General features: G+C 39.7%; 1 protein-coding gene across 3 annotated transcripts in view; it reads left to right on the top strand.

The window, feature by feature from the left end:
• The first annotated feature begins 491 nt into the window (after positions 1-491).
• The window catches only part of STX7 (syntaxin 7), a 31733-nt gene continuing 5306 nt past the window's right edge, over positions 492-26918 (top strand). Inside the window, exons 1-7 of one of the 3 annotated variants that reach the window (XM_053974391.1) lie at positions 492-581; positions 7100-7239; positions 21586-21655; positions 23203-23293; positions 24916-25053; positions 25685-25737; positions 26400-26490. In XM_053974391.1, coding sequence (XP_053830366.1) covers positions 7158-7239; positions 21586-21655; positions 23203-23293; positions 24916-25053; positions 25685-25737; positions 26400-26490 — 525 coding nt within the window. In that variant the 5' untranslated portion in view covers positions 492-581; positions 7100-7157. Of the gene's footprint in view, positions 582-3758; positions 3987-7099; positions 7240-21585; positions 21656-23202; positions 23294-24915; positions 25054-25684; positions 25738-26399; positions 26491-26918 lie in introns of those variants that run through there. The other 2 variants (XM_053974390.1, XM_053974392.1) reach the window with 2 other exon arrangements.

Genomic DNA, 26918 nt, shown 5'->3' on the forward strand with positions numbered 1-26918 from the left:
ATTTTTCATTCTCCTGGCATCGCTTGCTCCCCCTCCCAGCTCTATGTTGTGTATCTCTGCATTCAAAGGCACCTTTAAAAATATCTACAATTTACCACGCACTCTCTTTGAATTGTCCATTCCCTTTAGAGAAGAAATCACCCAAACGGAAGGCAGGGCGGGCAAAGCAGGCTATTAACAAAGTAATGTCGTGTTTTTCACTGTAACATTGTATCCTTGCCCAAGTTTTCGCCTTGCTTCCTGATGCAACAGCATCTTTTCCCTGAATGACACTCTCTCCACCCTTCACTCTCACTTTTTCCAGTCGCATAGGGCTGCGGCTGCCGGGGTTGCCCCGTTCCCCTCGGAAGACCCCGGGGCCCGTCAGCAGCAGGGTCCTCCGCAGGCCCGGCCGGAGCCGCCCGTCAGGGACCGGCCAGCCCCGCTCTCGCAGCCGCCCGGGCGGAGCCGCGCCTCCTCTCACCTCCCCCCGCCTCTCCCGTCACGGCGGGGCGGGCCGGGCCGGGGCCTGCCCGCCCCTCCACGCCCTGCAGCGCCACCGCCCCCAGCCCCACCCCTGGGAGCGCGTTCGCCGAGGCCGGGTAGGAGCCGCGGGAGCTCCGCTGGGGCGCTGGGGGTGCCGCCCGCCGCAGGCAGGGGGGACCAGGGCGGTGTCCGACCGGCTGGGAAGGGACTGTCAGACGCGGGGAGCCTGTCGGAGGGCGGTGGGAAGGGCCTCGCTGGAGCCGGGGCCGTGCCGGCGTGCCCGGCCGTGGGGCGAGCGGGGCGGCTGTGGGCGAGGCGGGGGTGGCGGGGCCGGGGCCACGGGGGGAGCGCGGTGTTGGAGCGCGGTCGGTCGTGTCAGCAGCAGCTCCTTTCCCCGCACCCTTCCCTGTGACACCCACGGTACCAGGGTTTTGGTCTTGCCGATGCTCTCGGAGGAGGGTCGGGGCCTACAGCAGGTGTTCTATAGCAGTTGGTGTGGAACTGTAGGGTGCATTTCCACCCCCGCCTTGTGGAAATGCTCCCCTTGCTGTTCCAGGTCCGAGGTGAGCATGTGAGCGGGAGGAGGGGACATTATAAAAGTGGCCGATGTAAATAGTGAGGCCGGTCCCGGTGCGCCGGCCGCCGGCCCGACCTTATCGCTGTTTTCCTGGTGAATCACTCGGCGCTGCATCAGAAATGGGCGCTTCTTCAAACTCAGCAAGTCAGCGAAAGGTTTCACTCCATTTAGCATGCAGTGCAGGGCACTAACTGAAGACACCCGGTGTTAAAATCTCATCAGGATACTTGGCCAGTAGCTATGTGCTCCTGTGCTGTGATCCCCTCCACAAGGCGCTCAAAGGCAGAGGGCTGTGCCAGCAGGGCGAGTGGAGCCCTCCTGATGGGTCACTATACAGGCTTGTGCTTTGCCGGCTGTGCAGCCCTTCTGCCTGGAGCCTGGGCATTATGCAATTGCTCTTAATGGGAAAGAGGACCAAAAAAGAAGTTAAAATATGTCAAAATTAGAACTGGTGCTAAATCGTGGCATTGTTATAACCTGTGTCTGTGTTTGCTTCATGACGATGCCTTTTGTAGTCTTTGGAAGAATATGAGGTAACACTCTTTTTGGTGGCTTACACTGAACTGAAACTCTTGAGAGAGGAGAAGAAAAGAGACCATGAGGTATATGTATCATTAGCACCCTGGTAGGCCTCAGGCAGACTTGGCATGCGTTGCAATCGGATTTTGTACAGAGGTAACTTCTCCCTTGGTGGGCTTGATCTGTTCACTTGGTAGCGAACAAGCTGCCATGACAGAGAATTGGGTGAGACCAAACAGTACACCAGATACATCGGGCTTCTCATCCATCTTCTTTTTCCCATGAGATATTGTTTTCCTACCAGCTGCACAAGAAACTGGGAACTTTGAAATGGTCGTCAGGTCCATTTTCAGACTTCCCATTCCCTCTCTTTCCCCCATAGTTCCAGTCCCAAGTGTTCATTTTCCTATTCCTTGCTTCGTCGTAAGGCTTTTAAATGCCTTGTGTGCTCCTAGGAAACATAATTCTCTCACTTAAGGCATTTTGCCAAGCACTAATATGTTCTTAGGCTTGTGAAAGCTATGCACTTCCTTCACCTAGTTCATCATAAATATCAGTGTGGATGAATCAGACAATTGTAAGCATGTTAATTTTTATCCATATATGCTGAGCGATGGTGATGCATTAGGCCTAATAGAATTTCAGGCTTCTGTAATTTAGCTTTTCATGCTGAGCAGTTTAAAAGTCACTGCTTTAAACTGCATCTTTGTTCAACAGAAACCTTTTTAGGAAAATTACTAAAACACTGATCAGTGTCACAGTCTAATAATTATTTTTAAAAAACCCGAACATAGAGCTGTTAGATGATGCAAGCTTGGTTTTGGTAGGTGTCAGCATCAGTAACGTGGCAAGGCTAAGGGAATTGTGCAGAGTAGGTAGGCAGTTACCTTTTGGCATCTCTTCTGGTAGTGTTGATGCAGTTTTAAATAAACTTCACTTTTTCCTACCATATGTGGATTTAAGTTTGACTTTTACCTGAAAGTAGAGGGTAAAAAAATAATCTGGAAACTTTTCTTTTAAGAAGGCAAGAAGAATTTAATTTTACTGTTACTTTGTTTGCTTATTTGTTATGTTCCACAGTTGATTTTGTATTATGGGAGCCTACAGCCTGCCTGTGGACAAGAACTTCAGTACCTTAGGAACTGTAAAAGCAAAAAAGAGAAATGTAATATCAGTCTCTAATATTTTAGCTTAAGTATAAAGGAAAAAAAGACATAAGTCCGGGAAAAAATTAAACCGCCCTCATTCCCTGGCAAAATTAATGACAGATTTAGTGCTGTATCTTTCTAAGTCAGTTGCTAGGACTCTGTTATGAGAATCCCTCAGGTGCTGTAGCAGGAGGTCTTTATCTTTTCTGTAGCAAACATTGTGACTTGCTGAAATTTTCGCCCATGTTTTTCAGCAGTTCATTACTTTTGCCTGTGTTTTCACCCTACTTGAAGAATTCTGCACTTCTTTTTTTAGGGAGGGGTAGTTTATAAAGGAAGCCACGTATTGTTTAGGAGAAGCTTTGTTACTGTGACCTTTAATTAGGAAAAAATATCCTGTAAGGAAAGCCCCACACTTGTTTCTGGATACTTAAAGGCATAAAATCAGATCAGATTTAAATTTTCAAGTGTTCTATAGAATGCAGTATGTACTTTTGGCTTTCTGAAAGTTAAGAGTCCATGTAAACATTCTAGGTCCTAATGCTATAATATTGCTCAAACAGTAAAACTATTGCTTAAGGGTTCTTATCATAATGTATCTGGGCTAGATTTCTGGGAGAACGAGAATTCTTTGTATATGTAAATGAGAAAATACAGAGTAGATTACGTGCTTATTAATTGTACCTGACTGGAGTCTGCAAAATAATCATGTGACTGCTGTGAAATCTGACATGTGCAGTGCTTGTCACATCACTTCCTTTTGTCCTGATGGAGCTTTCAGGAATGACACTGGGGAGCTGCTTAGATGTGGAGGCTTTCTTGTCTCTACATTCATAGCTGATGGAAAAGTGGATTTTTTCTTATGCCTGTCAAACACCTTTCTGGAAGATATGTTGGTGCTAAGGTTCATTTTTTGTTTTGGTATGGAGTGACTACCTGATGTAGGAACTAGTTAATGCAGAAATTATGAAAAATATATTCAGGCCTATGTCCTGCTTCAGTTAGTGTTAATAAAATGTTCTGATTTTTCATTTCATTTGTGCCTGTAGACTCAGTTCCTTGGACTTTCTACAGTAGCTTGACAAGCTGAATTGGCACTAGGTATACTCCCATTCAGAGGCAGTGATGTTGAGAAGAAGATAAAATGTACAATCAGAAACTCACACCTGACTGAAAATTTTAGAGGAACTGAAGACTACCACAAGTGCAGCTCTGTTCCAGTTTGAAGGCGAAGTGTACTTCCTGCAACTGCAGCAGGCCTTTAACTTCCCTGTTTTGTAAGTTGTGCAGCCAGTCATACCAAAATACATCATGACAGAGTAGTTAAATGCTGTGAAAGTGAAAAGGGGTAATTTCTATGGAAATTCAGTATGTTGATGAATGCTCCTATCACCCTGGATGGAAAGAAGTGCTTGGTGCATGCCTGTTTTGTTTCCTGGTCGTTGAAACCCTGACCTTGTCTAGGTCATTGGCAGTTGACTTTCCAAGGGCTCTGCTTATCTGTGTTTTCAGAAGAATTTGAGTAACTCAGCACTCACAGGTGAAGGGGTTGTGAGTGGAAGTAGGGTGTTCAGATGCCCATGTTACTGTGAGAACTAGAGGGAGAAAGTGTGGTGAAGACTGGGAGGTGATGACAGCTGATGGCTGTCCTCTTACCTCTCTTTCTCTCTGTTCCCCAGACAGTTGCTTACTCTGTCACCTACCTGTATTATTGAAATACTCAGGAATAGCTCTGCTAGTGGAAGAATGTGCATGGAGTAAACCAGCTGTGAATATACATGGCTGTCCTAAAAATTTACTATAAGTCTCAATTCTTATTTTATGTTTTAAAACACGACTGATTTCATATCTCTGTCATATGAAATGATCTCTAGTGGAGCCAAGACACTTTACTGGTCCTCACATTGTACATCCCACCAAAACTTCACCAGGAATGTAACTACAGAAGTCAGCCCCACCCCTGCCACCCTTCAGGTAACACCACCTCTGCCCCATGAAAAAGCTGCTGCTACCATGCTACTCTGCATGATTTTGATGAAAAGCTGAACGATATCCTGTGGACTTTGTACTCTGTCATCTGAATATCTTCTTGCTAGCTATTGTGTTTGGCTGTAGTAGAAAGTTGAAAAATTCTTTAGTCTTATGTATTGAACAATCTGTATGCTTGTAAGTGTAGTGTAGTGTAACTTCTTTAAAGATACTTATAGTCAGCTGTAGAAATTTGCAAGACAAAAAAAAAAGCAGTAGCTGCTTTTGTCAAGAGTTGGATGAAATATTCAGTGTATATCTCTTGATTGTAAAGGTATTCCTGAGAACAGTTTTACAGGCAGCTGTTTGGTGAATACAAATACGAAAGAAGAAAAGCCAGTCATGAAGTATTGTTTCAGTTAATTCTACACAAGGTAGCTTGGTCTTTTGCCATCTCTTCTCCTTAGCAGTGGCATTTTAGCATTACTGTGAAACATAAGAGCTAAGCAACTTTTAACATTAACTATAATATTTAACTAAAAGGTTTTTAGTCAGCATTGTAGTTAGCATGCTACTAAGGTATCTAGAAATAGCCATAGCTTTAAAAAAAAGCCTGTCAACAGCTCTGAGAAATCTTTTCAAACATAGTTTTTAGGTGGTTTCTTTGGATTTTATGCCTATTATTGTATTTTCCACTGAATTGGCAGATTTCTTTATTTAGTCAATACACCATGGTATAGAGCCATTTATTTGCTGTAAAGGTTGCATGGGTTTGGTCTTACAATACAAATTCAGTGCGATGTTGCCTTTAATTTCCAAAAAAATCAAGGATTGTAATTCCAGCCTTGGCCCAGATAAGTGGGATTTAGGTTGGCTGGCTGCCTGACTGACTCCAGACTTTAGTCAAAATAACTTGAATCTGCGTGTGGTACAGACAAAGGAGATGACACTGCAGACAGTTATCATGACTCTCGGGCAATGGTGCAGCAAGTAGAAGAATGCAAATACACTCCCTGTGGCCTCATCTGCAGTCAGGTTGTTCATTACAAGGGCCTGAAGACTCCAAGCTGGGCTTGGGATGGTAGTGAAGCAGCCATTTCGAAATCATGCAGAGTTTGTCTTCATGGTAGTAGCAGCTTTTTCATGGGGCGGAGGTGGTGTCATCTGCAGGGTGGCAGGGGTGGGCCTTACCTCTGTAGTTACATTCCTGGTGAAGTTTTGGTGGGATGTACAATGTGAGGACCAGTAAAGTGTCTTGGCTCCACTAGAGATCATTTCATATGACAGAGATATGAAATCAGTCGTGTTTTAAAACAGCCAAGGTATTGCTGCCTGTATTAATACAGACATTTCCAAAGGTGAAAGGAAATATTTGGCAACAAGGACTGTTAATTGTTTGTATTTAAAAAAAAGTTCTTAAGGACTTGAGTTTGCAAATTGTAGCACAGCTGCTGTCATACTTGACAGATCAGTTGGCCTTTTCATTTCCTTCTTTTCACACAGTAAATGTGCTTTCTTTTTCTCTGTATCTGAAACTGAGTTTTAGCGGTGTCTCTTAACCAGAAGCTGATGGGCCAGGAGGAGAGGACATTGTTTGGAAGGGACATGGTTTGGGTTGAACAGTGGAAATGCAGGGAAGTGGTGAAGTTAAAATGTTCAACCTGTGAAGGTGATGTGCAGGAAAGCACAGCCTGGACGAAATTGTGGGATTGTGTTGGTTGTGTTGCACTTGATTATTCTGCATTCTCACTGCAGAACAGATAAACCACCAGTTTTACTTTGCACTGGTATTGTAATCTATGTCTTGTTAATTTTGATTTAGAATACGAGCATATGAGCTTGTGCTGAAATTTGATCTGTATGGATGGAAAAACACTCCTAAAATGTGTTTGAATACCCAGGCTATTGAAAAATGAATTCATATCAACAAACACAGCAACTGAAACAGGATAAAGTGCTGATTCGTAGAACTTAGGTGACACTAGGTTAAACTAGAACTGAAGTTGATACAAATGATCGGTGTTTGGAGGAAACTGGTTGCTGCCTTTTTTCTGATGTCTTGTGTGATATCTGCTGAGGTTTTTTTCCAGTGGTTACTTACGCTGGATTTTACTGGTGGGGTGGGTGATATATGGTATATAAATAACAATATAATTGGTTTGGGATGTAATTCTTTGGCAGTTTCAGATTAAACATACAGCTTTTTTTAATGGAATGGTAAATGCAATGAAAATGACACTCTTTTATTACTGTGGGGAAGATATATAAGAATTTTGACAAAGGATAAACTCTATATTTGAAGTATATTGCTTTCAGAGAGGGTAAACATTAGTATATGGAGTTTTCTTTAATCTTCTCCCATGTATTCTTTAAGATGAAGACCTTTATAAACCAATGACTAAAACATAACTATTGTTTTCAGTAGGTAGAGACTGTCATTTTCCTGTTGTGGATGACCGTGACAGCAGATCTACTCAGCCATGTCGTATGGACCAGGTTTTGGGGATCCTAATCAACTAGCCCAACGCATAACTTCTAACATCCAGAAGATCACACAATGCTGTAAGTTACATTTGTGCATGTTTTGTGTGAAATTTTAGTAATGATGGTGGCCCCATTTGAGGTGAATGTCTCAGATTCATTCATGGGAATGAACTCCAACTCTGCCTACTCATTTGGTAGGTTTGTGGCACCCCACACAGCATGACCATTCCTTTTTTCTTGTGTATGGTTAGCAGTGATCTGCCATGGCAAGTACCATTAGTATCACTCTGTATTCACCACTTTTGTCCTGGCAGTTAAAGGACACTTTAAGATGGTAGGTTGGGATGTTTGCTGAGCAAGGATTGCATCAAGTATTCACTGAAGCTTGATTTTTTTAGCGGGGACAGAAGCTGTGGCCTTGCAGCTTCCCTTTGTCCCTTGTATGTCTTAGATATGTAAATAAGATTCTGCAAGTTTTAATGTACTAGTGCTTAGTTTCATGCTACTTAGTATTTTTTAGCCACCTAACTGGGGTATTCAAGCTAGAGTTTAATTAGGCTGCTGGGATTTTCAATCCTTTTTTCCCTTTTCTGCCATTTTCCATTTTATTTTTAATGTTTGTGTATACAAAGCAAATACAACTTGATTCACAAATCATATAAAGTACACAGTTCATCAGAAGGGAGGTAGTCAAGAACAACATGTGGCTAGTTTTGGTATGCGTGTTTTATGTTGTGCAGGATGCAGAGTGCATGCAGAAACGAGTATTTTAATGTTAAAACTTAAAATGAATTCTGGACAGCAAAGTATGTCAGTTTTTATTAAAATTTTGATCTTTGTTTTGCAAGACAAGTTCTAGAAGTTGGTATTTGTAGTGCAGGTTAGTGGCACAGATTGGGTTTTTTTCCTATTTTTTCAGTTACATTTTGTATTTTCTTCCAGAAAGAATTTCTTAAGATCTCAACAGACAGGAACAAAAATTGCAATTTTGCCTTATTGACAAGTTTCTGTACTTCAGGGTTGTATTTCCAGAACCTAAAATTGACAAACCGACTCTGTAAAATTTCTCATGCTTTATTTCCTAAAATCTGCTCATTGAATTAATTCAGTCTGATGGCTTCTAACTTGGTCTTCCAGAGGCAGCTGCCAACCTGTGACAGACACTGAGGCTCCAAGATGTAAAAAAAATGTTTTCTGTCAGATGAAAGCATAAAGTAAACTCAGTAATTCTGATTCAGTCAAAATTACCTGCTGAACATAATTAACTGTCTTGTGCCGAACTCAGTGATTCCTTAATCTCATCTTTCCCCTTTCATCCCTTCTCTTCCTTTTTATGTGTCTCCTCCCTAAGGCATGCTAACAGCAAGCTGCCCATGCATTGATAGGAGAGAGGCCAGAAGAATTATCTGCAGTCCTGCTGTCTTTGTATTTTGATATTTACATGGCTAAAGTCTGAGTAATAGATATGTGCTACTGCCATGCCAAGACCCAAGTCCAAATGTTTCCTAGCCCCACTGCTGCACGGCTTCAGAAACAGAGCTTTGCTCTGAAAAGCTCCAGCCAAACACTTTCCTAGTTCTGGTAGGGACACAGCAGGATTCCATTCCTTGCTCTTCTGTAGATCTGTCTGAACTGTAACCACTCAGTTACTCTTGCAGTCCATAGATTTTTATGAGAGTCTAGATCCTATGGACATCTTGAATGTGTTTCCTGAACTGAGGTCTCCAAGGATTTATGGACTCTTTTCTGGCTTTTTTTCCCCCCCGTATGTAATACCTGTCCAGCTTTCTATTGGAATGTGTGAGTTGCAGGAACTTCCAGGTCAGATGGGAAGAAACCTGCAAACTTAGGCACCTGTTGTGCTAGTGAGATGCTGAACAAGTCTCTCAAGAGTGCAGTTTATTATCTTGGTTAGGAAAGAAGGGAGAGAGACAAGAATCCTGACCTTAAACGCATGGGTTTCCATGTAAGCAGTTGACTTGGTTTTGCACTTCTGCCCAGAAATGATAAGTATTTGTGAGAGGCATCAACACATTTGAATTTTTCTTGGTTAACCTGGAGGTGTGTAGATACTCTAGTTTTCAGAGTGAGATTAATAGAGGAAGTGAATTTCATTTCAGATCACCAGGCTACTTCAGGAGGTACCTCAAAACTAGTTCACACTTCTACTAACATGCAAGCAAAGTGGGAATACTACTACAGAGAGGGAGATGAAATGCAGATTAGTTGAAAGGAAACTGGTCCTTCCAGCTACAAGCTGGCCCTTTAATTTGTTGGAGAAATACAGAACTTCCTATATTAGATAACACTGTGCAGCCAAGATTTTGTAATACACCAGAGTTTATAGGAAGTAGCGTGGGTGAGAGCTACAATGTTTAACATTTCTTCAAGGTTGAATTATTGCATACATATTACCTTCCAAGTAATAAATCTGATCTGTTTCAAGATAAAGTACATAAATTAAGTATCTCACGCTTCATAATGCATGGGCAGGATGCTGCTGTTGTATTAATACTCTAATTTCTTTCCTAGTTAATCTAGCCCACTGTTACTGATTGGCTAGGAAAGCTCCTCTCTATGCTGGTGTAACACACTCTTCAATAATTGTGTCAGTTGCAAGATAGTATGCTTTTTGGTTTGGGTAAATGGAAGGACCTACATTTGTGTTTGGTAACAGTTTGGTTAGCCTTTTAACTTTAAATAACAGATTTTTTTATCTGTTGATCCAATCACGCTGTTGATTGTTTTGTTGAAGGTGCGTTGAGAGCTATAAATTGCTTCTGCCTTGTACAAACCTTTGTTCAACTACTGCAATAAATGCTATCTGTACTGGACTGTTTGAGTTTCTTTGGAGGAGAGGGTGTTGGTGTGTCCTTTTTAGGACCTTGAAGATTGAAATTGAGCTAGCTAATGGGAAGCAGCATATGCTGCTGTCTGTACTGTGAGTTTTCTTACACCTGCCTGTGTTTGAGATCCCCAACCCCAGAGCATTCTGTGTATAGAAGCTTGTCTCAGCTGTTCTTTAGAAAAGGATGTGCTTTGTTTCACATTTCCAGCATTTCTGCAGAAATAAGTGATTATAACATCACGTAACAACATCTAGAGAACAGTCTGCTTTCCTCAGCTTGAAACTCACATTTTATCAGCAACATCTGTGAGCTGAGATTTCGGGAACTAGTCTGTGGGGTATTTCTCTACTACTTTTATTACAACTGTTTCACTGAGAAGCTGGAGTTGCAAAACTTAAGGTTGCTTTTGACATCCAAAGAGAGTGGTGGGCCTCAGGCAGGAGAGGGAGAGTTAGGCTCTCAGACCCACTCTTGGAGTTTTTAGAGTATCCATGTGACTCTGAGCAGTGCTCTGAAGTCTGAGGAGTCTGAATCACATGTGCTCAAATGAGCTGCAGTGTTGTATGCTGAATCTCGGTGAGGTCACCAGTGCCTGCAAGCCATCTCTCACTGGTTTGGTTTTGGGTCTGTATTAATAGTGATGAGAAGCAGATCTGCAAACAGCTAAGGGAACTTCAGATTCAAATAATAAAGCCAAAGAAGTGTATAATGACCTAGACTTGGGCAGCGGCTAAATTTCTGTCTCACTATAACACCATTGATGGTTAAGGTTTGATGGTCTGTCTGGATTCTAGTCCAAAGTAACTATAATTCGCATTCCAGGCCTATATTATATTTGTTTATAAAATCTAGGTGATCTAGATACTTTTCATACTTTAAAAGTCCAGTGCATTTAAAGGTGGTTGAGGTTTGTCCCTAGCTTTCTGAATACAAAGAACAAGAATATGGAGGAGAGAATACGTGGAAGAATATATGTAGGATGTAAAGCTCCAACCCGTCTGGCCCTTTGCAGACAGAGAACCTATTATCAAGGTGGTTTTATCAGTTTACTGAAGGAGCAGTTGTTCTAGAACTGGGTTTCACAGGTAGCACTCTTACCTATTTGTCACCTTAATGGCAGTGCTATTAACTTGAGACAAATCTAAATACTTCCTTGAATCTAAGTCTAAATATTTCCTTGAAATATTTCCTCTTGTCTACAGCAACTGGATAGATGAGGAATGAGTGTGATGCACAGATAGAAGATGAACTATCAAAATATATTTCTCTGTGACAAAACAAATTCTGCCTGCTTACAAAACTGTATTTCCACCAGGCATGTTAATTTACCTTACTGGGTTATGCCTGGGAGGATGAGCACATGTGACTGTTTTTTCTCCTATTTTTTTCTTTTTTTTTCCCTCCCTCTCTTTTGGAAGAGCATACAATTGTATAAATCTGATCTTCCAACAAGTGGACAGATAAAAGTAGATTAAGTGAAACAAACAAAAAGCCTAATTTAAAGTTTTTAAAATATGTAACTTTCAGATTTCTCACAACTGAAGATGAGGGGGAGCAGTTCTTTGAAATCTGACCTTTTTCTGTGTTTTAATGATTCTGATTCTCTTTGTGTGGCTAAAAGAGGGAAGGCATTTTATTTAAAAAGATGTTCCCAAAAGGGGAAAAATGGGAGTTGCATTCCTATACAGGAACAACTTCACAATTATAAATGTAGGAAGGGTACAATTAGAGGAGTAGGTTCCTCTTCTGCTCAACTGGAAAGATTTGACTTGTGTCTCTGACAGTAACTGTGCAAGCAATGCTTTTTCCTCCCCCTACATACAATAACTCTGCTGTGTGTGGGTCACTGAGGAAGCAGGCTAGTATGCCTTTGTTTTGCTTTATAGTTCATATTTTACTTATAGCTACCAAATATGTTACTTGGAGCAGTCCCTGAAGAAAAGCAAGAACGGTGCAGGCTAGATATGTAACTATCAAGTCTCCACTGGCATCTTGTGCTGGATTTTGGGAGCTGTCCATTTAGAAGCAGTTTAGAATGCTGCCTTTTGCTTGGGAACAGAGAATAAAGCCTGATATTGATAAAATATACCCAGTATTTGGGTTTTAAAACACTTCTTTTAAAGCACTTTTTTTTTTTTTTTTGTTTGCAAACAGTAATCAAGCTAGTGAACCTACATTAACTGTAGCAATGGATTCATATTCCTTCCCTACCAAACCCTTCCTTCACTTCCAACTCCTCCGGGTTGTGTCAGCATTTTGTGTAGAGTTGGTTGTGAAGCCAGTTAGAATGGCATAATCTACCCTTGCTCAGTATTGGAATGGTTGGGTCACTAATAGAGTATTTGACTCTGAAGATCAGCCCAGCTCAACAAACACATTCTCTGCCTGCTGCAAGATAATAAAAATAAAATAAAATTCAGTAGCCACAATCCACATATAGGTTGGAGGGGGGAGTCTGGCTGACTTAGAGAGATACTTTCTCATGGAGACTTCTGCTTTCTACTGAGGTCCTTTGCTGTTTGTTAAGGCAGCACAAGCATCAGTTCATATAGAGCACATTCCTGGAAGGTCAGATTAAGCCAGGAGAGATCCTTCTGTCATGTGATACCTGTCCTGTGACAACAATTTTGTTCCATTTCTTTTGCGTCTCAAGTTTTGTATAAGCTACTATTCTCACTGAGTGTTGTTAAGATGGGAGTCAAATTAGATCAATCATATGACTTTGCCTGTAACTTTATCTAACTGTAGAAAATAATAAATGTAGATTAAACCCTGAAAAATATTAACACTTTCAATGGATGCCTTTATGTTGTGGTTTAAGCCCAGTAGGTAGTTAAAATATTCTGCTAAAAAGGCTGAAACATTCTCGAAAATCTGTATCTATCACTATGTTTGAAACACCAGCATGTTCGCATGATTACTCTTGGCTAAAGAACACAGATGGGCACATGAAAAGTAAATGAGATCACTGAGGTGTTGAAATCACAGCCTGTATGAAAAGAAAATTCTGTTTTGTCTATATATAAAGTGTGGTTTTGTACAGGTGCAATTCTAAAGAAAACAGCCTCCCAGTAGAGCTTGTTGAGGCTTCTAACAGTGGTATTGTCAGAAATTTCCAATTAGCTGCAGTTAACCAGTTAACCAGATTAAACTTTGTGGGAACATACCAGCTGAAACAATTTTTATATTATGATTATTGCTGTTGTCCAGAAGGTTTCTTGGATATAGAATGAAGTTTCTATAAAACCTGGAAAAGGCTGGTTATTTAGGGATTTTAAACACCATTATATCCTTCCACATTTCATTCTCAGCCTTCTTCCAAGGCTGAGAAATTGAGGAGAAAGTTAGTTAATTTGGGTCTTTCTTAATGCTTGTCTTTGCAATGAGGTGAAGTTATGAATCTCACAGTTCTTGTAGAAATAAACTATTTCTCAAAATAGAAATAGAAAACCTCAATAGAAAACCTGAATCATTTCCATGCAGTTCTTAAAGGATTTTTTTCTATGTAAAATAGCATATACATTTAAGGAAACATGCCTCACAGATTTGTCTATGAATCTGGAAAGTTTTTTTAATATTTTTGTGTTTTGTCTTGTTTGTCTTTTTCTTATTCAGATGGCATTGTGCAAGAGGGACAGGGATTTATTAATGCTAGCAGCTGAACAGACTGAAAAAATGGGTCTTCCATATATGCCCCAGCACAGTTTGTGTCAATATGTGCAGAATAGAGAGAGTTTATCCTTGACTGACACTGTATTGCATTACAATTATTATAAATAGCAAGGTGTCCAGTGAAGACATCCACAATTTTACTGCAACTGTTGCTTTTGTTGATGGAGCAAGTATAAATGGACTCACCTTGACAAGATAACTTTTGCAAAACAGCCTGCATTTACAGCAGAGGAGAAGGGATGTGACCAGAGTCCTCATGCTTCTTCCTGTCTCTAGACAGTTGTATTTCAGATCCTCTCTAAGGTACTTAAAGTGCCTGTTGCAACTCAGTTTTGTTGGGTTTTCCTCCTTGTAGATAGGAGATTGCATAGCAGCTTGATTATACAGAGAGCCCTCTATCAAGTCTCCTATAAAACTGCTATGCTGGGGGCTGGACACCTGTCAGGGCTTAGAATAAACCTAGATCAGTTGTGAGTGACCCCGCAGTAGCAGCTACTTGCTTGTGTTGACCGGTCTGTGGTGTCTCCTTCCATGTCAGCTCCTAAGGTGGCTGCAGTAATGACCTGGCCTTCTAAAAAACAGACTTCCTTCATGTAAGTGGGTTGGGTTACGGTGTTTTTGCAGTTTACTGCAGAAGTATGCTTCATTTTCATAATTTAATAAGCTACTTGTATTCTTTAGAGAAATGCTCAAACTTCTGGGTTTCAGGAAGTTACCAGGGACACTTTAGGATGAGAACATAAAGTGATTGATTTAATGACTTTCCCTTAGCTGAGCTGTAATAATTGATTGCATGATCACTTATTGTGCACTTTAACAATGTGTGTTTAGTGTGTTCTACACCCACATTGGAAGAACAGCCAATACTTCAATCCTGCTTCATTCTGTTCTTGAAAGACCTTTATAGATGGGAGTACACTAGAATGAAATAATTACAACAGCACTGAAAAAAATGAGGGCAGATCCTGAACTTGAGACATTGTTGCTGGTGTTCCTGGTCACTCTGGGACATGATTCTATTTAGAAATAGAATCAGCCAGGAGCTGTAACAAAATATAAAGAAAAGGTTACATGACTGGATGTTTTCCCACTCTTCCAAGTGTACTGAGTCTTTAGACCTTAGAGCTCAGCGGACAATCTTCAGGCCCATCCTCATTTTATTTTCTCCTTCCCACACATACATCAGTTAGTGTTTTTCTGTGCTGATGCATTCTCCTGTTTTAGAATAATCAGTATTACACACTGAGTTAAGACAGAATAAAGCAAATTACTTAAAACCAAATTATTGAAGTTTTTGGATTTGATTCCAATTTGGTGAGTTGCTGGGTGTGCTTTTTAGTGCAAGTTGGTATCTTTTGACTGGTGTCCGTGATTTGATTCCTCTGATAAACTGTCATTCTTGGTTAAAGTAGGGCTAGCAAGACAGCACTGTGGCATTGTGATTTATGTAAAATTGGAGGGAGTGAACTAGATTAATAGCTTTAAAGAGGGTCTTACACAGAAGACATCTGATGAAGATACTGCAACTAAATCAGAATCACTGAGTCATAGAAAGGCTTGTGTTGGAAGGGACCTTAGAGATCATCTCATTTCAACTCCCAGCCATGTGCAAGGATGCCATCAACATGACTATATCATGTTGCTCAAAGCCTCATCCAACCTGGTTGTGAAGATTTCCAGAGATGGTGCATCCACAGCTGTTCTGGGAAACCTGTTCCAGTGCCTCATCACCCTCACAAGTAGAGAATTTTTTTCCTAAACCTATTCTCTTTCAGATTGAAGTCATTCCTCCTTGTCCAGTCACTAGGTGCCCTTGTAAAAGGTGTTTCTCTTCATTTTCCTTGATCTAGGAATGTTTTCTGCAGCATCTCTTTACTTTTAGTCAAGTACCCTCAGCTGAAGTGCTGAAGGAAAACACATTGAATTGGATTTGAATAAATTGAGGACGTCTGTTGTCCCCAGGCAAAAGCAGTTTTAAACTGGTGTAATTTTAACAAATAATTCTTTTGTTCCAATAACCTGCTCTGAAGGGACTCTGAAGTTTATTGGATTCCGCACAAATTAATCTGTGACTCACTTATTCAGCTGGAAAGAAGTAGGAGATTTCTTCACAGTTACCCAGCTGGTTGCAGCACGTGTTAGGTATTTGACAAAGCATATCTGCAAGCTGACTATGCTGGTGCTCTAGTCACTGCTTATTTGCCTTATGAAGCCATAGCTGGAGCATAAGGCTCACACGGAGCAAATCAAATGTTGTGTTAGGTGTACACAAAGGAACACTTTGCTGATTCTGTTTATTCTCCTTGGGCTCAGGAATAAGGAAAATGACTGAAAAGCAATGCCTTTAAATACCTGTTGTTGTTTTAGCCCTGTGAACCTCAGACAGTTACTAAAACCCTGTCTGTCACTTTTTAAGTATAGGATGGTGACATAGGTGGGACCATTACAATTAACATTCAGGATGAGCTGTTCTGCTCCTTCTTCCTGTGAGGTCCCAACCCTTGATGTTTTGTAAGGCAGGTTTCATTGTGCTTGCTCTTCCTGCTTGTCTGGTTCTTGTCCTCTGCATTGCAGTGCCTTGGTGTTGTTGTTTGTGTTGCTGTTGGTGTTTCTTCCATGCATACCCAGTGAGTGCCACATTTTCTGTGGAAGCATTAGACCATAGCTTTATGAAAATGGACAATGTGGTGGGTCTGGCTGAAGGAAGCTGAAGGAAACAGCTGCTGGATGGCTATAAAGGGGTCTTGTGTGATCAAAGTAAGAAGTGAGGTTACTGCAGTGGGGTAATAAGCAGCACTCATTAAACATAGTTGCCCTCAGTTTCATGCTTCTGTATGGAGGTCTATTTATTAGAACTCTCAGGATTATGTTGTTGATACATGTCATTCTCCATCTGTAAAGCTGCAACAAGCTTGGTCATGGCCACTTGGGGCTTTAACATGTGGTTTTCCACATGTTAAATGTGAAATAGAGCAGAGTTTAAGGTAGGAAGACAGATGATTGTGGGTAGCTAGAGAAAGCTTCCCTCCTGTAGCTGGAGTTTCTGGTAAACATTGCAAAGACCATCCTCAGTTTCCTTTGGCTAATGCTGTAGATGAACATCAATAATAGTATTTGGACACTTCTCAGCCCTGCCATAGAAGGTAGGTGACCTCTGCTCTGTACTTCATTTCTCTTAGTTCTCTTAGTTGATGCATCACCTTTCAAACATTAGAATTTTACTGAAGGATTTGGGTATTTTTTTTTTTTTAACCTTTTCTACTGCAGCAATGCTGTGGTGTTACACCTTGTACAGTGATTACTAATTCACTAATTGGGATTAAGTTTATTTGTACCCACGATATTAGAGGAAAGAAGTTGTTTGTGTTTTGATCTTCATTGCACTAATTTATATGTGCCTTTATTTTAAGTTTAAAACTTCCTATGCCACCTTTTAAATATTCTGATTTCAAAGACCAGTTATGTCAACATGGATTTACTTGTAGTAATGAAACAGCTTTGCAAATCTGGCTGAAAAAGAAGACAAGGTAAGGAGGAAGGAGAGGAAACTTTCTTCTTTGCTTGCCAGCCTAAAGCGAGGGTAGATGTGTGATCCAATATGTGAAACATGGTTTTATTTATGAAAAAAATTGTATGTATTACAGATCAGTCAGGAATATGTTTCTCAAGTACTCCTACCTGTTAAACATTGTAAATATTTCCACTGCATCTACCTCTACTTCAGTGACTCTTGTAGAGAAAAGGAAGTTTTTTATATCAGAGTCTACTACTTTCCTTTTTATGTTCTCCTTAACTAGAGGAGAGCCTTCCACTGATTAGAAATGGAACCACTGTTTGGCTTAGTAAAATTAAACATGAGCTGACTCTTGAATAATTTTCTCTGTAGGAATTCAGGTTAGGTCTTAATTGTTTCTCTGGCTCATCATTAACCATGTCTGACCTGTTTCTGAGCATGTGACCAGCCTTAGAGAAGCTGAGTAGCTTTTATCAGCTAATAGTTGTGTATTGTGAGAGCTAGATCAGGAATGCTGCAAAGACAAATGAAAAGTCTTCTTAATGTTATGGTATTGCTTCTTTCTAAGACAAGACTAGTTTTCAGGTGAAAAAAAAAGATTCCTTTGCATGCAAGACAGCAGTTGCTTGGGAAAAAATGCATTCTGAAAAATACTCTGCTTCCTGCTCTGCTCAGTTTCTAAAGTGAACTTGCTTTCTTATATTGCCAGCCCTGACAATGTGCTGTTCCTGCTGGTGTAGTGTGAGCCCTGACAGAGCTATTGATTTTCATTCTGTGCAAACATCTACCCTGATGGGCAGTGTGAAGTAGCTGCAGGAGTTTGCCATACCCCAGTGACTTTGGTAAAGAACACCTGCATGCACACGTGGTGTGTGTCCTTGTACAGCTCCTGAGCAAAGTCCAGCAGCCACCTATGTATGCCCAAGGAGCCTAAGTGCTCACGTGAGCCAGTGTCTGACTTTGCACTGAAAGGAATTAAAATAATGCACTAGATCCAGTCAGTCTCTGTGGCAGGATTGGTAATGTCCAGGACACAAGGGACCTTAGATTACTCCTGTCTTTTGCAACTCCTTGGGATGTTTGAAGAATTGGGAAACTGGGGAAAGGAAAACCATAAAAAGTGAAGTAGCCTAGGAACCTGTCAAAGCTGTGCTGTGATCTTGGGTCCCTGACTGTTACCAGTATGTTTGCAGTGCAGTGCTAGGGCTTTGTGAGCTAGGCCTAAGCCTTTGGCTCTCTGGGACAATTGAATGTTACTGATGGATTGAGGGGACCAGATCAGATGCTGTAATCTGCCAGCCTGAACTCCCTATACAAGACTAAAAAGCTGGTTAAATGATGGAGGCAGTACCCTTATAAATACAACCACCAACAGTGAAATCAGGAGTTTAGGAACTTCTGCTTTCCCAAGAGCAATTGCAGGTTTTCAGCAGTTTTGCTCTTCATTGCCTTCTTGGTTCTTCTCGCTGCTTGTTTCACAAATGCAGCAGTGGAAGGAGCAAGCAGAGGTATTTCTGCAGTCTAACCTTTAGTGAGAGATGCTAAGGCTACCCTGCTTTTCCCTTGAGGAAAGGAAGGGATATTCTCCTGTGATCTAAGAAGTTGCAAAGCTAGTTCTTGCTTTTAATCAGATTCTGTGAGACCTGTGTGTGCATGTGAGGGAAGTAGACCCTTTCCCTCTGTGATTCTCGTGGTAATATCTTTAATCCTGTTAAAAAATTTTGTTCATGAAACTATCACTATAAACAGAATGTCTATGGTTTAGGTGGCTTTGTGATTATATGTATAATATTATATCAACTATTTGAATGAGAAGTAGCTACAGTGAGAAATTAGTAAAAACAAGCCAAACCAAAAGAGTTATAAGACTATAAAAAATATTTTCTAGGCTGTATACACGCCAGCATATTTATATTAATACAAAGGAGTACAAAGACTTGATTTCTTTAACTCATCAACCTGTAGGTATATACTGTAAATCAAGATATCAGGAAAGTCAGCTTTTCCACTTCCTTTGGTATACTGGTCCTACCAACTTGTTTTTGCCTTTTTTATGAAGTGTCTTCTGGAGTGCTGCTGAAGGCTATGGGCCAAAATTTACTTTTTCTGGTCTGCCTTTTTTTTCTATTTTCTTACTTGAATAAGCATTTTCATTTTCCTATGTGATATACTTCATATAAAACAAATAATTTCTTTTTTTTTCAATAATACCCATTATTGTGAAAGGTTAAGGTGGAAAATACTGAATTACAGGAAGCATAGAAGATGCTATTATTTCAGTCCTTAGGATTTTTTTTCTCTAATTTTTCCCCTTGTGATTTGAAGTCCTATTAGAAATTTGCTATTTTTACGTATACTTACAGACTTCATGGTAAAATGTGTTTTAATTTTATGCTAAGTTTTTGAATCACAAGACCTGAACTGCCACAAACTCTGCCTTTGGAATTGTATATCTGACCAGTTTTGAAGTGCTGGCTTTTAATTTTCTCTAAATTATCTACCTATGTTCACCTTTAGAAGTAGGATAAATATGCAGTTAGCTTGGAATGCAAATATTTTAAGTACAGGCCATGTTTCGGGGAATTTTTATTTAAAACACAAAGCTGCATTTTCTTCACTTGCAGTTAAACAGTGCACCTCTAGGTGGCGCTAGGACACACCGGGACTTTCCTGTCTGTTTTTGTTTCCTTCTTACATTCCCTTTAAAAGCACCTACGGAATAACCGAGCTCCTCGGCTCTGGAGTCAGAAGGGAGAGAGCCTTGGAACAAATGCAGGATAATTAGTGTTCAGTTTTATAGATATTAAAACTATATGCTCTTGAAGATAACACCAGCCAGTTATCTTTCTGTTTGTTTGAAAACAATGCATTATGCTGACCATAAAAAAGAAGCTTAATTACCCCGAGCTCATGTTAATCAGTGTGTGTGAGCAGCTGCCCAGAAGTGCGGGCAGGCGGGCACTGCCTTGCCCAGCAGGCAGGAGGCAGAGAAAGGCTGGTCCTTAGTAGCCAAAATCAAAAATCTTCATTCATGTTTTACTGGTTTTCAGCTCAGTTAAAATACGAGCTGCATGAAACCCATTTTACAGTGCTATTCCCCACAGAAATTCTGTTAGTAGTTTATGCCGTTTAGTTATCTCAAAAACACTTGGCTTAAGAATTTGATTTTTTACCTCATGTAAATCAAGCTTTCCCATTTTGATGTATTCATTACCTGGGTGTGCACACAAAGTATTGGCTATAGTAGTTGTCAGCACTGGGATGTTTTGTAAAGTAGTGTAGATAATCTAGTATCATCTATACAACATTCACTGGAGATTTGTTATGAAGCAAAGATCAGAATTAATATCATTAATAAAAATGCTTTAAGGAATTGCAGTTTTATCTAACTGGTTAACATAACTCATAGCTTATTTTCTCATTTTACCTGAAGTTCTGTCTCCTACAGATCACTTCTATAGTGAATGGAAAAGTACTCTTTTTTTAGTATGTTTTTCTTCCCTATGTAGAGTTGTCACTTATTGCATTTTTAACTGTATTTAAAAAAAAAATAGTGAGCTAATGAAGTGAGAATCCCACATAATATCTTACCACATCTGTCTGTGTGGTACACCAGTCTGCCTGGGGAGAGCCACAGAAATACAGAGAAACTATAAGTTTTGCAGTTCGAAAAACTCCCTATCCTTTAAGTTTCTGTCTCTGTCTTAAGTTTCTTCTTGTTTTTTTATGTGACAGTAAAATATATTAGGTTGAAAATAAGGCTCAGACAATATGTTGCTTGCAGTTCAAAACTAATATGTTGAATGAAATGCACTTTAAAATCACTGGCAGTTTATATCCCAGACTTAGAAACATAAGATTCTCAAAATTGCAATTTAAACCTGGACACATGAGTTTTATTTCCTTTTTAATGTACTGTAAACCCATGAATGCTTTATTGCTGTCTCTTCATTGATGCATGGATTCTGAAATATTTGTGTAAGATAATGTTCTAGAAGTCTTCCATATGGTTTTCCATAATGATATGCATAAAATAAACCAGCATAAGAATGGTGCTGTTTATTTTAAAAAAATATAGTAAAGCCCCCGATTTAGACTTATTATAATGAAATAATTTACTAATCTTTAAATTGCCTGTTGCTACCTAAAAATTTGAATACATTCCCATCCTTCATAAGAAACCTCAGGTTTTGTCTTTGACGTGGCAAAAATCGTTCAGTAGTTATTCTGGGACTTACAAATAGGATCTTCGTAGTAGGTTGAAGAAGTCCTGCATATCTGTTTCTGTCAATTTGTTTATATGGCTTTAGAATTGTCAAGCAAAAATGCATTCAACTGAATAGCAATTGTCTCTGCCCCATTCAAATTTTTCTTCCTCTTCACAAACAGCTGCTGAAATACAAAGAATACTCCATCAGCTTGGAACACCACAGGACACGCCTGAGTTGAGGCAACAGCTGTGAGTACTTCACATCATAACACTTAATTTCATTGCATCGTAAACAATCTCCTCTTAGGTGATGAGATGGGTTTCTGTTAGGCAAAGTACTTGATTTCCCTGAGAAAGGTGAGCATAGAGAAATATTTGAAACTTAGATGTTGAGATGTGCTTTCTAAAAGTAAGATAGTCTGTAAACTCGAATCAGCTTATTTGCCTGTGCATTTTGCCTGCAGTATCAGTGCATCTATAAAACCTGTGCTGTTTGTTAGCAAAGTGCCACAACCAGAAAGCAGTATCACTGCTCAAAAACATACCCCCATACCCCTCCACTCCAGTCAGTGCTTCCAATCTGCCTGTAGAAATGTCACAAGGTAATGAAGATATTGGGGTGGGTTTTTTGTGAGGTGGAATACTGGAAGAGGAAGGGGAATGTTGTTTTTAGTGATGAAAGCTACAGTAAGGGATGACATTATAGAATAAATACCTACCAGAAATAGTATCATAACAGAAGTGAAATCAAGACTCCAAGGCAGATGCTCTGCTGGAGTTCAGTCACCTAAAGGTGGACTTTCCCTAATATGCCTCTAGGAGAGACAGCAGCTGCTCTCTATTTCTCTGCATGGTCTAATGAACCAGTATGATTTTTTAAATTAAACTCCTTTACCACATTAATCTCAGCATCACAAATGCATGTAAGCAACATGTGCTTATCCTGGCATTTTTTGTGTGTTTCATGCTGTGCTGAGGCCATTGAATATTAGGAGGAGGTGTGTATTGGACCAAAGTTGTGATGTTCATTTTGTGTGAACAGCCAAATTTCTTCATAATGGCCTGAGTTCAGGGCCCATAACATTACCCAGGGGATATTCTATTGGGGACTGGGAACAGGTGAAGAGCAACATACATACACAATTGATGCAATAACCCAACAGGATCTAGGCATAAATTCACACCTATACAGTACAGAAATTGGTGTTAAGGACATGCTTCACACCCTTATTGGGATAATTGATGTATATAGGGTAAACTTGCTTGAGTTTTCATTGGTCTTTCAATTGTCTGAATATTTAGCCTTTCCAAGAGTTATTTGATTATTTTAAGTATTGATGCTGATGGCTTGATAATAGCTTTCCAGGTAAAACCTTTTTATATAGACTAGGCGAGGAAGATGCCAAAGCAGGTAAAGAATTTGAGTTGCTTCAGAAAAAAAAAAAAGTGAATAGTGGTAAAGGATTGTGTGATAATATCAGAAGTATTCATATGAATAGTATGAAAGTATGTCTTCATAATGACTACAAATGTATTGCTGCACATGAGTAAAATAGAGGAAACCTAGGGGCAAAAAAAAAAAAGGTGATTAATTATTATGTTGTCATACTGCACAATACACATTCTTCAATACCTGTCCTGCCTGGAATACATGATTTTATGCCTTTACAAAGAATAGACTAAAGATGTCTTTGTGTGCTTCAGAGAAGCTTTTAGTAATTATGTTTTTCTGAGAATCCGTGACATTCAGCAAAGTAACCCAATGGTCTCTAATGAAAATTTGGATTTGGTTTTAGGCAACAGAAGCAGCAATACACCAATCAACTTGCCAAAGAAACTGACAAGTACATTAAAGAGTTTGGATCTCTGCCTGCAACAAGTGAACAGGTATAAAACCAAAAAGCATAGCTTGTTTAACTAATATGTTGGTTCGTGTAAAGTATTTTAGTAACTTCAGTTCTTTATTCCTGCTTTCAAAGCACTGTTTAGTTAGTCAACACATTTGCACAATGCGGGAATACACTAAAATGTAAGAATATTTTGTTGGTGACCAGACTTGTCCCAAACTTGTTTTTATGTATCAGGAATGAAGTAGTGGGAATCAGGGCAGTGTGCTGTGCCTTTCTGCTTTTTTAGGTCGCTGGACACTTTATAATCCATTGCAGTGATGCTGTATTTGACTCTGCCAGCACTCTGACTGCTTCCAGGGTCAAGAAATTGTGTGCCAAAACACTGCTCACTCACTGTCTGAATAATTTGATTATCACAGTATGTCTGTTCTGCATTATTCAGATCAGCATATGCTATGTCTTGTCACAGGCTTTTCCTTTCTCAAGAGGACTAGACAGGATCTGTTACTAAATCAACCTTCTTTCTGAGGTCTGTGTAAAATCTTTCAGTCAGAAACTTGTGAAGTGGCTGTTGTGGTTAGCACACTTCTGTCTGCCCTCCTGTGGTTTCTTATCCTAGCAAAATCTGTCACTTAAATAAGGGAAGAACAACAGGATCCTAGAAAATATGGATTCAAGTTATTGTCACTTAAACAACTAGCCTGGTCTGTGGGTAGTTACTAAGGAGCCTTTGGAAAAGTGAATGGTCTTGAAACACAGAGTTAAAATGGCAGGCCATGATCCATGTGTGCTCATTCTGTCAAGCTGTAAACTTCTAACAGCAGTGTTAGAACTTGATCTTGGTATATAACCTCTAGTTCTGCCGAAGTATCTTTAGTTTGTTGGGTTTTTTTTCTGTTTGCTTATCTTGGAGTTGAAAAGTTCACAGTGAAATGTTTACTGTTTAATTTTACCCTTTTATCAAAGGTATTTTTTAATGAAATGTATAAATAACAGATTCATGAATGGCAAATGACAACCAATCAGAAATTTGTAAGGGTTGATGTATGAATATATTTAGGCAAATATTGTGGAGACTCTCCTGAGTGCCCAATATTCCCCTTCCCCTTACTACATCTTAAAAAAAACCCAAACCTGAAAGGTTAGAACAAGTATTTCTGGATCTGTTCTAAAGCATTTAAGGGGGTGTGTGAACCCACTTCTGGATTCAGTTCAATATATATTTCTGGCTTTTATGTAAAATATATATGAAGTGCTCTGTTCTTTCTTTTCTGCACCCTTCCTCCCCTCTATATTCAGTCACCTCTGCATATATTAGCATTCCTGGTGTCAAAATATTTCACACCAAAGCAGAAGATTTTACAAGCAGTGGATAATAAGGAAGGTAGAAGCTTTCTTATCATTGCTCATTTCTCACTTTCAGCTGTTAAATGAAAATAAGTACATTGATTTCTTCTTTAAATGCCTTAATTTGTGTGGTTATGTGATCCCAGAAGGAGAGAAGGTATGTCCATGGAATTGCAAATGGTTTTGTTGACGGCCTTCCCTTACAGCAGTTTAGAAGAAACGGTATATATGCCTTGGTATTTAGCAGACTGGAAATAGTAAAGCCTTGAAAGCCTGAGCTCATTTGACTTGGTAAAACTTTTTCTCCTACAGCGTCAAAGAAAAATACAGAAAGACCGTCTTGTGGGAGAGTTCACCACAGCACTAACAAATTTCCAAAGACTCCAAAGGCAAGCTGCTGAGAAGGAAAAAGACTTTGTAGCCAGAGTAAGAGCCAGCTCAAGGGTGTCCGTAAGTATCAGAAAATGTGCCACTATATTCTTTACATTGGTGTTAGTGCCTCCACAGTGTGACTTAGCTTATAGCTGAGTCGAAATGCTGCAGAACATGTGCTATATGATTTTATAGTAAAGGCTGCATTAAGTTGTAATAATCTCCCTCAACAGCTATTACTTTTTCCTTGCCTTTATCATACAAAGGAATGAACTGCCCATGTTCATGCTGTGATCTTGCAAAAGCAACACCTAGTGAATTTTGAAATGCTTTTGCTCTACCTTTACATATCAACAGATTTTTTCCTTTGGGGAAGAATGACTTGCCAGATTTCAGTGGAGTATTAAGGTGGAGGAGTGCTGAGTAGCTTCAGATTTTCCTTGTCAGTATATCAATTTTGCCTTTTCACTTTGTGCCAAATACACATTCTGTACTTGTAAGTTGCAGCAGGCAGTTACTGAGCTGAATGCTTTTACTCATATTTCAGCCTTATGCTTGCATAAAGCAAAATCAGGATGAGAACGTGTTGAATCATGTTTCAGTTTGACTTACAAGAAACCTCCCAGTATTGACTTTTTATAGAAATGCTGCCAGTGCTCTTTTCAGGGCTATAATGTTTTACTTATATTTTTAAACACTGATCATGTAGGGTGGGGCTCCAGAAGATACCTACAAAGAAGGAACACTTGTCTCTTGGGACAGGTAGGTTGAATTACTTAATATGCCTTATCCTAGCTCAGAATAGTGAAGGGCCTGCAGGGAAGTAAGCTGCCTATGGTTTTTTTTTTGGTGGTTAGTATAAAGATACTTTGGCATACATTGGGAGAAAAAGAAGCAGTTCACATAATGTCCCTCCTTTTTACCTGATGCTTCAGCTCCAGCCATGTTCTTTAGCTCCCCTAAGCTGCATTTGGGTTTTCTGGGACCCAAACTTAGGGAAGAAGCATCCAGCTTGAATAAAGTAAAGCTGTTGTGGTAAGGGCCAGGATTTACTGGGAACTCCCATTGCTTCCATATTCTTCAAGAACTGTTTCTTGGTCTCAGATTCTTTTTTGTTGCTCAGATAGATGTAAACTATGCAGTTGATAATTCAGAAGGAACTTTGACCTTGTATTCATACCTAGAATTTCCAGTAAGTCACCTGTTCTGTGCAGCACTGCTCCAGCAGCTCTGATACACCAAAGCTGTGATGGCCATACCATTTCTGTTAGCCAGGAACAGACAAGGGTAAAAACACACCATTTTATTAACTGATAATGTGAAATGTACTATGTATTTAACTGTAGTTTTATCCTTACAAATAATTTCTCATTGTGTTTGTTCAATTCTGCATGGCTGTTGGTTTTGTGTTTTTTGTCTGATAGTCAACCACAAGCACAAGTGCAAGATGAAGAAATTACAGAAGATGACCTCCGTCTTATCGAGGAGAGGGAATCTTCCATTAGGCAGCTTGAAGTAAGTACAGGTAGTTTTACAGCCGAACATGTTTTTGATGTTCCAAAGAAATAGCATTTTTAAAGGCGCATGAGCATTAATTGGAGGCATGAATCTTGAGCAGTTTGGATTTGTCTGTGGGTATGTGTTTTCCCTTCAAAACTGCAAATATTACCTTTAGATGTGAAATGTACATTTGGAATCTACTGTATGAAAGCCATCTTTAGATATACTGTGTTTAATTTCAGCAGTTCTGCTGTGGAATAAGAGTGCTCATGTGATTGCAAGAAAAAGTGCCATTTTTTTCCAATAAGGTCATATTATAGAACCATTTTAAACAGTGAATATAAATGTAGCAAAATTATACCTCTCCTCACGCATCTTCCAAATGTATTGTTCAACATGTACATTTCTAAGTGGATTTTTTTAACATTTCTGGAAATAGAGAT

The sequence above is a fragment of the Vidua macroura genome, chromosome 3, assembly GCF_024509145.1.
Source record: "Vidua macroura isolate BioBank_ID:100142 chromosome 3, ASM2450914v1, whole genome shotgun sequence".
Taxonomy (NCBI): Eukaryota; Metazoa; Chordata; class Aves; order Passeriformes; family Viduidae; genus Vidua; species Vidua macroura.